This window comes from Mastomys coucha, unplaced genomic scaffold, assembly GCF_008632895.1.
Source record: "Mastomys coucha isolate ucsf_1 unplaced genomic scaffold, UCSF_Mcou_1 pScaffold23, whole genome shotgun sequence".
NCBI classification, from domain to species: Eukaryota; Metazoa; Chordata; class Mammalia; order Rodentia; family Muridae; genus Mastomys; species Mastomys coucha.
Genome location: NW_022196906.1, coordinates 107,715,779 through 107,728,436, shown reverse-complemented (window position 1 = coordinate 107,728,436; position 12,658 = coordinate 107,715,779). Strand labels below are relative to the sequence as shown.

Genomic DNA, 12,658 nt, shown 5'->3' with positions numbered 1-12,658 from the left:
TGCACTGGGGGAAGAGCAGGGGCTGCTTTACACTGCACTGGGGGAAGAGCAGGGGCTGCTTTACACTGTACCTTGCTGCAAGCTTCACTTCCTCCTATGCTTTCCTATTCTCTCCCTGGCTTCTCTTCTTCCCAATCAGGAAACCATATTTTCTGTGAATTTATTTTCTTGGTATGTATTTAAAAATATTTAGTCTCCTATTCAAAACATTACCAAAGATAAACTTTATAACAAATACAAGCGCAGTATAAGTTCCCACATAGACTTCATTCAAGACTCCAACCCCATCACTAAGTTTCAAACACATATTTCAGAAAATTTTTTGAGACAGGGTCTCAGTGTGCAACCACAGCTGGCCTGCCACTCCCTATATAGACTAGGTTGGCCTCAAACTCAAACTCCACTTGCCTCTGCCTTCTGGATGCTCAAATGAAAGGCACAGTTATTCTTAACAGAACAACTTTACATATATAATCTAAGGAAAAAGGAAGCAAAAAGCTGAAGATTGTAGATCATTTTAAATAATTGTGTGTGAGGTGAGGTTAGCAAATTAAATGGAAGAAGAACACAACAAAGACAGGGGTGTCCAAAAGAACAAAGCACATCAGGAGCCCAGAGAAACTACAGCTTTATAGGCTAAGAGAGACAGAGATGGAAAAGCAACTGTAACATGAGTGCAGTCCTGGGTTCCCGGGTAAGAAGAGTAAATTAAAGTTAGGTGTTCAGAGCGTATCTTCTTTGGGCATTATTGAGACAGACTTCAAATATCATATGCTTCATTGCTTTGAAGTGTGTCTTTCAAAGCTGGGCTGCAGCACAGTGGTAGAACATCTGTGTTGCATGTGTGAGGTCTTGGGATTTATCACCAGTGTCACAATAGAAAAAAATGAAATGTACAACTCAGTTTATAGAATATTCCTCAAGTAGTACAACTATTGTTACAACTTTTACATTTTTATCATCTCAATGAACACCCACACACCCATTAGCAGTAGCTCTTCCCCATTTCCTCACTTCTCCCCAGTCCTAGGACATTTTTAATCCACTTCCTGTTGCTGTAGACCATACATGACTTATGAGTTACCACATCAGGTCATTTTATTCAAATGGAATCATAGAATGTGGAGCTGTTAATGACTGGGTTCTTCATGTTCCACTGCATGGATATACTTCATTTGAATATCCACTCATTAGCTGACAGATGTGGGGGTGAGAGATATTTCCATGGTTATGTGCTATAACTAACACAGGAACGCACACATAGAGGTCTTTGTAGAGATGTGTTTGTCTGTTCCTTGCTCGTACAGCTATGAATGGAACTGTTGGGTCATGTGATGGCTCTATGATTGGCATTCTGAAGTTATAAACTCTTTTCCCACTCATGGTAAACTTCCTGCTTCTCTAAAACAGTTCTGCCCTCTTCAGCAATATTCCCTGAGCCTTAGCTTAGGTGTAAGAGTCGCTTTGTAGATGTACTTATCCACTGGGGCTGGGCTCCACAACTCTGCATTTCAGTTAGTTACAGTTTTCTGCAATGGTCTCTGACTGTTGCAAAGAGAAGTTGCTTTGATGAGGGGTGAGGACTACATTCATCTATGAGTGTAAGGACAATTATTTGGAATGTACTTGGATTATGCTGGATTAGTAAAGTGGTGCTTATAGGTTCTTCTCCAAGGTTCATGACTTCACTAGCTGTGGGAAGTTGGCTAAGTTTCCGATACCAGGCACAATTTTCCTCTTGTTGAGTGGGTTTGAAGTTCAATTAGAGAGCTGTTGGTTACTGCCAAGGTATGCCTGGACTACTGGACCCTTGGGGTTATTGTGTACTTCTGCTCATTGTTGTGGTTCACAGGCATGATAGCTGGGTAGGATTGTTGGCTGATTCCCTCCTTTGAAAGCTGTGTGCTGCCTTGTGGGATCACGAAAGCTATTCCTCAGGGAGGGAGTTTTCAGATGAGTTCCAGTAAAGGGTCTTTCTTTCTTTCCTTCTTTCTTTCCTTCTTTCTTTCTTTCTTTCTTTCTTTCTTTCTTTCTTTCTTTCTTTCTTTCTTTCTTCCTTCCTTCCTTCCTTCCTTCCTTCCTTTCTTTCTTTTCATGATGTTCTGGTTTTTAATAGGTGAATAGTATTCCATTGTGTAAATGGAACACATTTTTTGTATCCATTCTTAGGTTGAGGGACATCTGGGTTGTTTCCAACCTCTGACTATTACAAATAAAGCTGGTATGAACTTAGTGGAGTACCTGTCCTTGTGGTATGGTGGGGCATCTTTTGAATATATACCTAGGAGCAGAAATGGATGGATCTGGAGGATGTCATCCTGAGTGAGATAACCCAATCACGAAAAAACACACATGGTATGCACTCACAGTTACCTGGATATTAGCCCAGAAGATCGGAATACACAAAGTACAATCCACAAACACAAGAAACTCAAGAAGAAGGAAGACCGAAGTGTGGATACTTCATTTCTTCTTAAAAAGGGGAACAAAATACCCATGAAAGGAGTTGCAGAGACAAACTATGGAGCAGAGACTGAAGGAAGGACAATCTAGAGACTGCTCCACCTGGGAATCCTTCCCATATTCAATCATCAAATCCAGACACTATTATGGATGCCGACAAGTGCTGGCTGACAGGAGCCTGATATAGCTGTCTCCTGAGAGCCTCTGATAGTGCCCAACTAATACAGAAGTAGAGGCTCACAGCCATCCACTGGACTGAGAACAGGGTCCCCAATGAAGGAGCTAGAGAGAGGACCCAAGGAGCTGAAGGGTTGGCAGCCCCTTAGGATGAACAACAATATGAACTAAGTAGTACCCTTAGAGCTCCCAGGGACTAAACCACCAACCAAAAAGTAGACATGGTGGGACTAATGGCTCCAGCAGCATATGTAGCAGAGGATGGCCAAGTCGGTCATCAATGGCAAGAGAGGCCCTTGGCCCTATGAAGGTTCTAGGCTGCAGTGTAGGGGAATGCCAGGGCCAGAAAACGGGAGCAGGTGGGTTGATGAGCAGGGGGCGGGGGGAGGGAACAGGGGTTTTTTTTTGTTTTTGTTTTGTTTTGTTTTGTTTCAGAGGGGAAACTGGGAAAAGAGATATCATATAACATGTAAATAAAGAAAATATATAATTTAAAAAGAAAAAGAAAAAGAAAGTCCTTAGTCATCAGGGAATTGTAAATCAAAACAACCCTGAGATTCTACCTCACACCTGTCAGAATGGCTAAGATCAAAAACTCAGATGACAGCAGATGCTGGCGAGGCTGTGGAGAAAGAGGTACACTCCGCCATTGCTGGTGGGATTGCAAACTGGTACAACCACTCTGGAAATCAATCTGGCAGTTCTTCTGAAAACTGGAAATAGTTCTACGTGAATGGTCTTTCTGGGCCTAGTGTCTGACAGTGTGTTGTGTATTCAGCAATAGGGACTTACTTTCCACTTCTAGGGGACAAAATAAGGACAATATAGCAAGAACTTGAAATGTTTCAGGACAACCTTGGCCAATAATTCAAAAGAAGGCTTCTCATGTCTGGTGTTGAGAGTTTTCATTGGCTCTTAGACTTAAACTATGTATCCATATCCATACAGACTTAGCACAAAATACAGGCTTTTTTAGGTAGATTGCTAATATTCCACACATAGTTCTCCCACTCAGAGCAGTTGTGCCCTGCTGTTCCCTTCACTATTGCTGCACTCTACCCAACCTCTCCTCTAGCAATGGTCCCTTTTTACTTTGCTGTTTTCTGCAGATACTCCAGGATATGTGTACACATTTGAAAATTTACAGTTAATAACTTATGATGAGAGAGAACATGTGACATTTGTCCTTCTGTGTCTGGGTTACCTCACTTAATATGATCTTTTAAATTTCCATCATTTACTAGCAAAACTCATAATTTCATTTTTCTTTAAAACTGAGTAGTATTCCATAGGGTCTATGTACCTCATTTCTAGTACCCATTTGTCAACTGAAAGATATTTAGGTTGTTTCAGTCTCTTAACTATTGTGAATACAACAGCAATGGACATGGCTGAGCAGCTATCTATGTAATATGATGTTGAGTCCTTTGGGCAAATGTCCAGAAGTGTTATAACTGTGTAATATGGCAGACTTACTTTTAACTTTCTGAGAAGTCACTTCGCTGACTCCACACTGGCTGCCCCAGTCTGCATTCCCACAGACAGTGATTTCCCTTTACTGCCACCGCCTTCCTCAGCCCTTCCAGGATCTGTTGGTAGGTGTTCCATTGATCTTTCCTGGCCCGACTAGGGTAAGATAAAATCTCAGCTGTTTCGATTTGTATTTCCCTAGTTACTAAGGTGGATGAACATTTTTGAGATATTCCTTAGCCTTTTGTTTCTTCTTCTGAGCCCTGTTCAGGTCGAAGGCAGCATCCTTCAATGGGTCATTTGTTTGCTTCTTTTGACTCACTGCTTTTTGAGTTCTTTATATATTCTAAATATTAATATTCTGTCAGGTTTATAACTGACAATGATTCTCTCCCTTTCTGTGAACTCCCTCTTCATCCAATTAATCAGTTTTTTTTTAATTATTTACTTTATGTATAAGAGTACACTGTCACTCTCTTCAGACACACCAGAAGAGGGCATCAGAGCCCATTGTAGATGGTTGTGAGCCACCATGTGGTTGCTGGGAATTGAATTCGGAACCTCTGGAAGAGCAGACAGTGCTCTTAACCGCTGAGCCATCTCTCCAGCCCCAATTAATCATCTTTTTAGCTGCACAGGGGTGTTTTACTTTTGTGAAGTCCCATTTGTCAACTGTTGGCCTTCACTTGGGGCAAACGGAAGCCTACTCAGAAGACCTTCCTTGGACCTGGATCCTGCTGGCACTGCCCGTGCTTTCTTCTAGCAGGGTTAGTGTTTCAGGTTTCACATTTAGTCTTTGATCCATTTGAAGCTAGTTTTTGTACAATGTGCTAGATTTGGAACAAATTTCATTCCACTGCAGTTCTCTAAGCACCACTCATTGAAGACGCTTTCTTTGCACAGTTTCTGTTTTTGGCTTCCTTACCAGGTGGTAAGTGGCTGGAGCTGCAGATGCACATGTGTGGCTCTTTGATTTTGTTCCACTGCTTACCTGTCTAGTTCAGTATTATCTGTGTATTATTTGTGTTACTATGGCTCTCTAATACATGTTTAGATCTGGAATGGTAAGCTCTCCAGCAGCAGTTATTGTTTTTTGTTTGTTTGTTTGTTTCCTCAGGATTGTTTTGGCTATCCAGGGTCTTTTGTGGTCCCATATGAATTTTAGAATATCTTTTTCTAGTTTTGTAAAAATTGAGATGGGTATTTTATTGGACTTGCACTGACTCTGTAAATAGCTTTTGGTAAATGGTCCTTTTCACAGTATTAATTCTACCAATCCATGAGCATGGGATGTCTTTCCATCTTCTACTGTCTTTATGTCTTTCTTCAGAGGTTTAAAGTTCTCATTATAGAGGTCCTTCACTCCCTTGTTTATGCTTATTTTTAAGATATTTTCTTTTTTGAGACTACTGTGACTAGGAGTGTGTGCAAGATCTTTTTCTCTGTGTTCGTTGTTGGTATAAAGAAAAATTATTATTATTTTTAACAGTGTGACTTTTTTTTTAAAGGTTTATTTATTTATTACGTATAAGTACACTGTAGCTGTCTTCAGACACACCAGAAGAGGGCATCAGATCTCATTCTGGATGGTTGTGAGCCACCATGTGGTTGCTGGGATTTGAACTCAGTACCTTCAGAAGAGCAATCAGTGCTCTTAACCGCTGAGCCATCTCTCCAGCCCGAAAAATTATTAAGGTATTCAAAAAAGCTACAGATTCGTGTAAGCTGATTCTGTATGCTGCAACATTGCTAAATTTGTTTATCATTGATAGATCCAATTTTTTTTTTTTTTTTGGTTTTTCGAGACAGGGTTTCTCTGTGTAGCCCTGGCTGTCCTGGAAAACTCACTCTGTAGACCAGGCTGGCCTCGAACTCAGAAATCTGCCTGCCTCTGCCTCCCAAGTGCTGGGATTAAAGGCAAGCGCCACCACCGCCCGGCAATAGATCCAATTATTAACATTTTTCTTTTGGAATATAAGATTTGATTTCAAGTGTTTAAAATCTGTCTTGTGATTTCTAAGTATTTTATCACTTTAGCTCCTCTGGTTTTTTTTAATTACTCGAGTATGCTGTGAGGGAATGAGACCGCATGAGGATATCTGAAATATACAGTAAGCACCCCTTGCAGTTCTGCACGCTCTTAGCATAGCTGATACGCATCAGTGACCCCTAAAGATCAGAGTTTGTTCTGGACACTCAGCTGTCTCAGTGGGCCATGCACAGCATGACAGTGTAGTGCTGAACTAGTACACATCTCCTTAGAACACCTCAAGAAGAACATCTCTTTAAATTATTTTAAAGCTATGATTTAATTGTTCTTTAGTTGCTTGAAATAAAGAATGGCTTTACTACATATATGAGTATAAACAAAATGTAACTTTAGACTTAGAGAGCTCCATCCAACATAAAATTTGGAAACCACAGAGAGCAGCAGGAAAATTAAAGTTAGAATGAAGCCACCACGACAAAAGGATAGTAAATGAGTCATTAGCATAAAGCCAGCTCTTGACATTAATTATTAAAAAAGAAAGAAAAAGGAAAAGTGGCATAGTGAAAGAGAAAAAGGAAGGTAAATAAAAATAAGTCATATTTTAGCCTGTTGAAGTTTGATTTTTTTTTTTTGTTCCCAGTATCTTAAGGTTTCAAAACACCACTAAAGCAAGTTCAGGGCTGGAGAGACGGCTCAGTGGTCAAGAGCACTGGCTGCTCTTTCAGAGGATCTGTGTTCATTTCCAGCACCCACAAAGCAGCTCACAACTATGTATAACTGTCCAGTTCTGGGGTATCTGACACCCCCACACCAATGCACAGAAAAAATTTTTTTTAAAAAGTTCAAATGCCAAAAAAAGAATAGAAAATATCCTGCACACAGGAGAAAGCAAAGTGTGAGTGGCCACGTGTTACACAAAGCTCACACAAAGGTCACTGGATTTCTCCTATGTGCAAATGAAGCATCATCAGGAGGAGTAACACAGTGCAGTGCATTAGTGAGCAGATGGGAGTCAGGAAAGGACAGGGGGCAGCTCTTCACCAAACTCTCGATGCCTCTTAGAGCATGACCAGCCACCAAGAACATAAAAGAACACCGAATAAAGGGGGGGAGGAGGGCTTTGTGGTAATACAGGACAAGATCGGGTACAGAAATCTCTATTCGTTCTGGGCATGGTGGCACATGACTGGAATCCCAGCACTCAGGAGGCTGAAGCAGAAGGATTACATAAGTTCTTGGGCTATCGCATTAGGCATGGCTTCAAACAAAAGCCCAGAATTTTTCCTCCATTTATATAAGAAATTTCCAAGAACTACACATAAATGAAAAATGTCATGCAAACAGAACTACCATGTGAACTGGTTATACAATTATTGAGTAGACTAAGTCACCCTACCCCTGGATATACATATTTATTGCTAAATCATTTATAGTAAATAAGAAATGGAACCTAGCCGGGCGGTGGTGGCGCACGCCTTTAGTCCCAGCACTTGGGAGGCAGAGGCAGGCGGATTTCTGAGTTCGAGGCCAGCCTGGTCTACAGAGTGAGTTCCAGGACAGCCAGGGCTACACAGAGAAACCCTGTCTCAACAAAACCAAAAATAAATAAATAAATAAATAAGAAATGGAACCTCTTAGATGCCTATCAACAGATGAATGGATAAAACATATGTATATTTATTTATAAATATATATATTTATATATATAAAACAGAAGTTTATAAAGGTATAAAGAAAAAAATTGTGACATTTACATAAACATGGTTTGAAACTGAAAGCCGATACATTCAGTAAAATAAGCTAGATGCAGAAAGACAAATACTGTATTTTCTCTCATATGCAGATTCTAGATTTAAAATTGTACAAGTATGCCTGTACTTATATATATGGGTATATATGTATTTGTAATTTAAATGTATGTGGAAGTCATGAAACTAGAAAGATGACCATGAGGCAGGATCTTAAGGCTGTGGAAGTAGGCAACAGATTATAATATAAACGAGAAAGCAGAGGGGGAGGGGCTATCTAGGGAAAGAGACGGAAACACAAGACGTGACAGGAGCGTGTGGAGGACAGTGAGGAACAGAAATGATTACAAATGAAGTATAACGACACAGATATGAAATGTCATAAAATAATGTCTTACTTTGTACTAACCTAAAATTTAACAAACCAACCAAAAAGACCCTATGAGATAGTTCACAGGGTGAAAGGCTACCCAGCCTGGGATCTCAGCTCTTTCCCTAGAAATCATCTATGAAGGAGAGAAGGCTGAGTCCTACAAATGGTCCTGATCTCTCATGCAAACAATGCTTTGCATCGCTGCATGCGACATTTTTTAAATTAACAAAAAAACCATGTACATAAAAAACAAAAAAACCCACTGTCAGGAATAGAAAAGTTCCAGTCACAGAGTATCAGATAAATGGAACCTTATGCAGGTAAGGAAGCTTGTATCTACAACGCAGAAAGACTTCCCACAAGTCCTATTTCTGAAGTCACATTAGGGGCTGGCCAGACAGCCTGTTAGCAGGTAGGAGTGCTTACTGCTCTTCCAGACTACCTACTTGGCTTCAGTTCTCAGCACCTACTTGGTTAGGATAACTTACAACGTCTGTAACTCCAGATCCACAATACAGGCATAGCACATGGCATATATTCACATAGACACACATAAATAAAAATAAAAAATAATTGAAGAAAACAGATAATCCAGACCAACATATGGACAGGTGACTTGAAAAGAGCACTTCTATGGAGAACATATTCTACTGTCATGGTAGCACGCACCTGTCAGCCTAGCACTCAGGACACTAGGGAGCAGTTATGTATATATGTCTACATTTGTTTGTAACTTATGTTTATATATTATATCTAGTATATATTATACAGAAACAGTCCAAAGACAACCTGGTCCATAAATAAGAAATCCTTGTATAAAAAACTAGCCCCCGTCCCACCCCAAAATAAGCATTTTAAAAAGAGTCAAATGGCAAAAAACTATGAAAAAACACTCCTCTTTCTCGGAAATCAGAAAACTGTATATTACGCCCACAATGAAGCCACAATATATTTATTACCAGAAGAAACTAAGAGTCAGTAATTAGACTAACAATATAAAGCACTGGTGAGAGTGCAGACAACTGACACCACAAACAACAGGAATAGTCAATGAATGGCTACAGTATGAGCTCTAGGGGAAAAAAATGTTAGTAGCCATTAAGACAATTTGCAACAACAACAAAAAGTCAATTTGCCCAGCCCACTTAAAATGCCCAACTGAGTTTTAGTTTTAACTCAACATACTTAAAGATTTCCTCAGAATGAATTTTCAGAGGTAGAAAGCTAGCTTAATGGCCTGCCCTAGGCTGCAGGTGTGCCTGCTGCATCACCAGTACATCAACAGGTGGCAGAAAGAAGAGAGGCTACATCAACACTCAGCCCTATGAACATCTGAATAATTAGATTAATTTTAAAAGGGGAATCTGAGATAATGGCAACCAGTCCTGTGCTTTGGGGTTGGTCAGGGAGCTAGCCTGAGACAACCATCAGCCTGGTACCAAGCAGGCCCAGACTGGTTCCAAGTACAAGGAGCAAGCTGGAGAGTAGAAAAATCCTGCCTAGGACCAAGGGCCCAGGCGGGAATGAGCCTGAGACAAATGACCCTCACAAGGGACAACAGGGCTGGCTGGGCCAAGATAACCACTGGCCTAGAGTGGAGGTGAGGGGGACCATGCCCAAGATAACTCCTGCCTGGCACCATAATGCACGAACAGGGCATAGCACTCCTGAGATGAGTCCGGACACTCAGAGACCCTGGGTGCCACTAAGAGGAACAAATGGTAGAGAAAGAGAAACAGAGGCTCTGGGTACAATGAAGAGAGTCAAAATTTGAGACTCGAACATAGTTAGGAACAGCCTGATGTGAGTAGCCAGTGATGCCAACTGGGACCATAATGGGGTCCTGGCCTGTGCTACTACTAGGGGCCACTTCTGGATCTGTGGCCCTACAGTAGTAAGAGTCTGTTACCAACAAAGGCCAGGCAGCAGTTCCTGTTCTGGGCTGCTACCTGGGGACATGTAAATGTCTGAGAGCTGTACAGAACTGGCCCCATTCCTTACTTGGGCACCCACAGGACAGGCAGCCCCTAGGACATGAGAGCAGAAAACTGACCCCACCTCTTGCCAGCTGCAGTACTGAGAGTGGGACCTACACACTACCTGAGTCACAAGTGGGCTGGCCCCAAAAATATGAACACTAGAGTGGGCACTTGTGTGCTGCCATACACAAACCCTTGCCACCTGTGGCAGGCAGAAGAGTTGGTTCCAAGGTCATCAAAGAGGAAGAGTTGGCCCTGCCCCTTATCTAGACAGTACAGTAGAGCTGACCCTGGATTGTGGGGGTTGCAAGTGAGCCAGCCCCAGCGTGTGAGTATTGGAGAACTGGTCCTGCCTCTTGTTTGCTGAGTGGTGGCGTGGATTAAAGAGAGATGGCCTCCTCACCTCCCTTATCCCTCATCATCTATGGTAGGCAAGAGAGCTGGCCACAGAGTCAGGAGAGTGAGAGACCTGGCCCTGGTTGGGGGCTGGTGGTAAGCCTGCCCTGGGGGTGTGAACTGAATAGTTCAGATGCCTCTCAGGCCCAGATCCAGGGTTTTGAATTGGCCCACCACAAAAGCTACCCTACCAATGAACTGTTAGAGAGCATAAATGGGCTGGTCCTATAGACCAAAAACTATAGGATCTCCATGACACAGGGCAACAACAGAATACGCAAGGAGTCCCAGTGAGGTTCCCGTACTGATAGAGCAGCAGAAGTCAGAGGCCTGTATCAGACCAACAAGTCGGTGCAATGAAAGTGCAAGCAAAGACGTGTGGACAAAAGGGTACACTGCGGGACACACTGCAACACACTACAGCTTCCAGCCTCCACAGTGAGATTTTTTTCCTCTCTCTCGTGGGAGGTGGTAAAGGTGAAGGTTGGGTAAGGGGGGAGGGAGAGATGAGTGGGATTGGAGTGCATTACGTAAAATTCAAAAAAAACCAATACAAACGTAAAAAAAAAAAAAGCTTAGTGGACAAAAAGGTGCTTGTAAGATGGCCTGCAGACTCTCCCAATATGTATAGTGTCATCAAAACCCAAATAAAATGTAACTTTAAAAAGAATAGACTCTTAAGAAAAAAGAACACCTATCAAAAGCTTACAACTAACATCATTCTTTCTTATTCTTTTTTTTTTTTTTTTTTTTGGGACAGGGTCTCACTAGCTTCACACTGGTAGACAGAGCTCTGCCTACCTCTGCCTTCCAAGCATTGGGGTTAAAGGTGTGCACTACCACCACCTAGCAACTAACATCAATCTTAATGTTAAGAAACTAGAATTGGCCGGGCGGTGGTGGTGCACGCCTTTAATCCCAGCACTTGGGAGGCAGAGGCAGGCGGATTTCTGAGTTCGAGGCCAGCCTGGTCTACAAAGTGAGCTCCAGGACAGCCAGGGCTATACAGACAAACCCTGTCTCGAAAAACCAAAAAAAAAAGAAAGAAAGAAAAAGAAACTAGAATTGTTCTAAGATCAGAACAAGGCAAGAATGTACCCCATTCTACTCTTTCTCAATAGGACACAGGAAATCCTAGAAAATAAGGACAAGAAAGGGAAATGAAAAATGTACAGACTGGGAAAAATAAAGCTGCCATTGCAGGTGGCAAGACTATGGAGAAAGTTCTAATTCACACACACCCTATCCTGAAAATATTAAGTACTTTCACAGCAGAGTTGGAGGGAACCTGAAGCTACATGAGCACCAAGTGCCTGGTACTGGTACAGTCCTATGTCTATAAATTGGTTCCAGGAAACTCAGGATATTAAAACTGATATGGATCCCTGGCTCACCTGAAACTCTCTATGCAGGCCTAGCTGCATAGATCACAAAGATCTGCCTGCCTCCACCTCCCACATGCTGGGATTAAAGGTGTACACTACCATCACACTTAGCTGTAACATAGTAAAGTAAATTAATAAAGTAAACAAAATTACAACTGTAGCAAAAAATATATTTAAGAAGACTCACCTAGCAGGGGGAATGTCTCTTTTACACAGATCAATCCTCAGCTTCTCTCCTCCATGCCTATAAAGCTCCACTATAGCTGATACTGCAGCATTTCTCACCTGCCAAAGAATTCAAGACATTTTAAAGAAATTCAGATATGACACATATTTCTTTTTAAGGTAATATTAAACTAGCAGGCCCAAACTGACACTCTAAGCTGGTTTTAATGTCTTTTCAGTCCCTGACTAAATTATAATATCACATACTTTATTAATGGAAAACCAAACCCAAGGTCTATGAAGAAAGCCCTAGAAAACCCATTTAAAGAGGGTCAAGACCTTGGTGATGGAGCTGACCCCACATGTGTGAGACCCTTGGGTCAATCCCTACTACCATCAAACAAATAGAAAAAAGAGTCAGGAGGTGGTTAATAGAAATCCGTGAATAAAAGCTACCAACTGAGATTTCAAAAAGTGTAAGTGTATTAACTTAAAGTACAGTTAATTAATTT

At 41.5% G+C, this 12,658-nt stretch overlaps 1 protein-coding gene and 1 pseudogene across 21 annotated transcripts in view; one reads left to right on the top strand and one right to left on the bottom strand.

Moving 5' to 3' along the window:
* Clasp2 (cytoplasmic linker associated protein 2) overlaps positions 1-12,658 on the bottom strand; it is a 193,168-nt gene that overhangs the window by 144,542 nt on the left and 35,968 nt on the right. For all 21 annotated transcript variants that reach the window (XM_031343842.1, XM_031343843.1, XM_031343845.1 and 18 more), the window contains exon 6: positions 12,169-12,266. In XM_031343842.1, coding sequence (XP_031199702.1) covers positions 12,169-12,266 — 98 coding nt within the window. The remainder of the gene's footprint in view (positions 1-12,168; positions 12,267-12,658) is intronic.
* Positions 9,458-9,574, top strand: LOC116074143 (annotated as a pseudogene).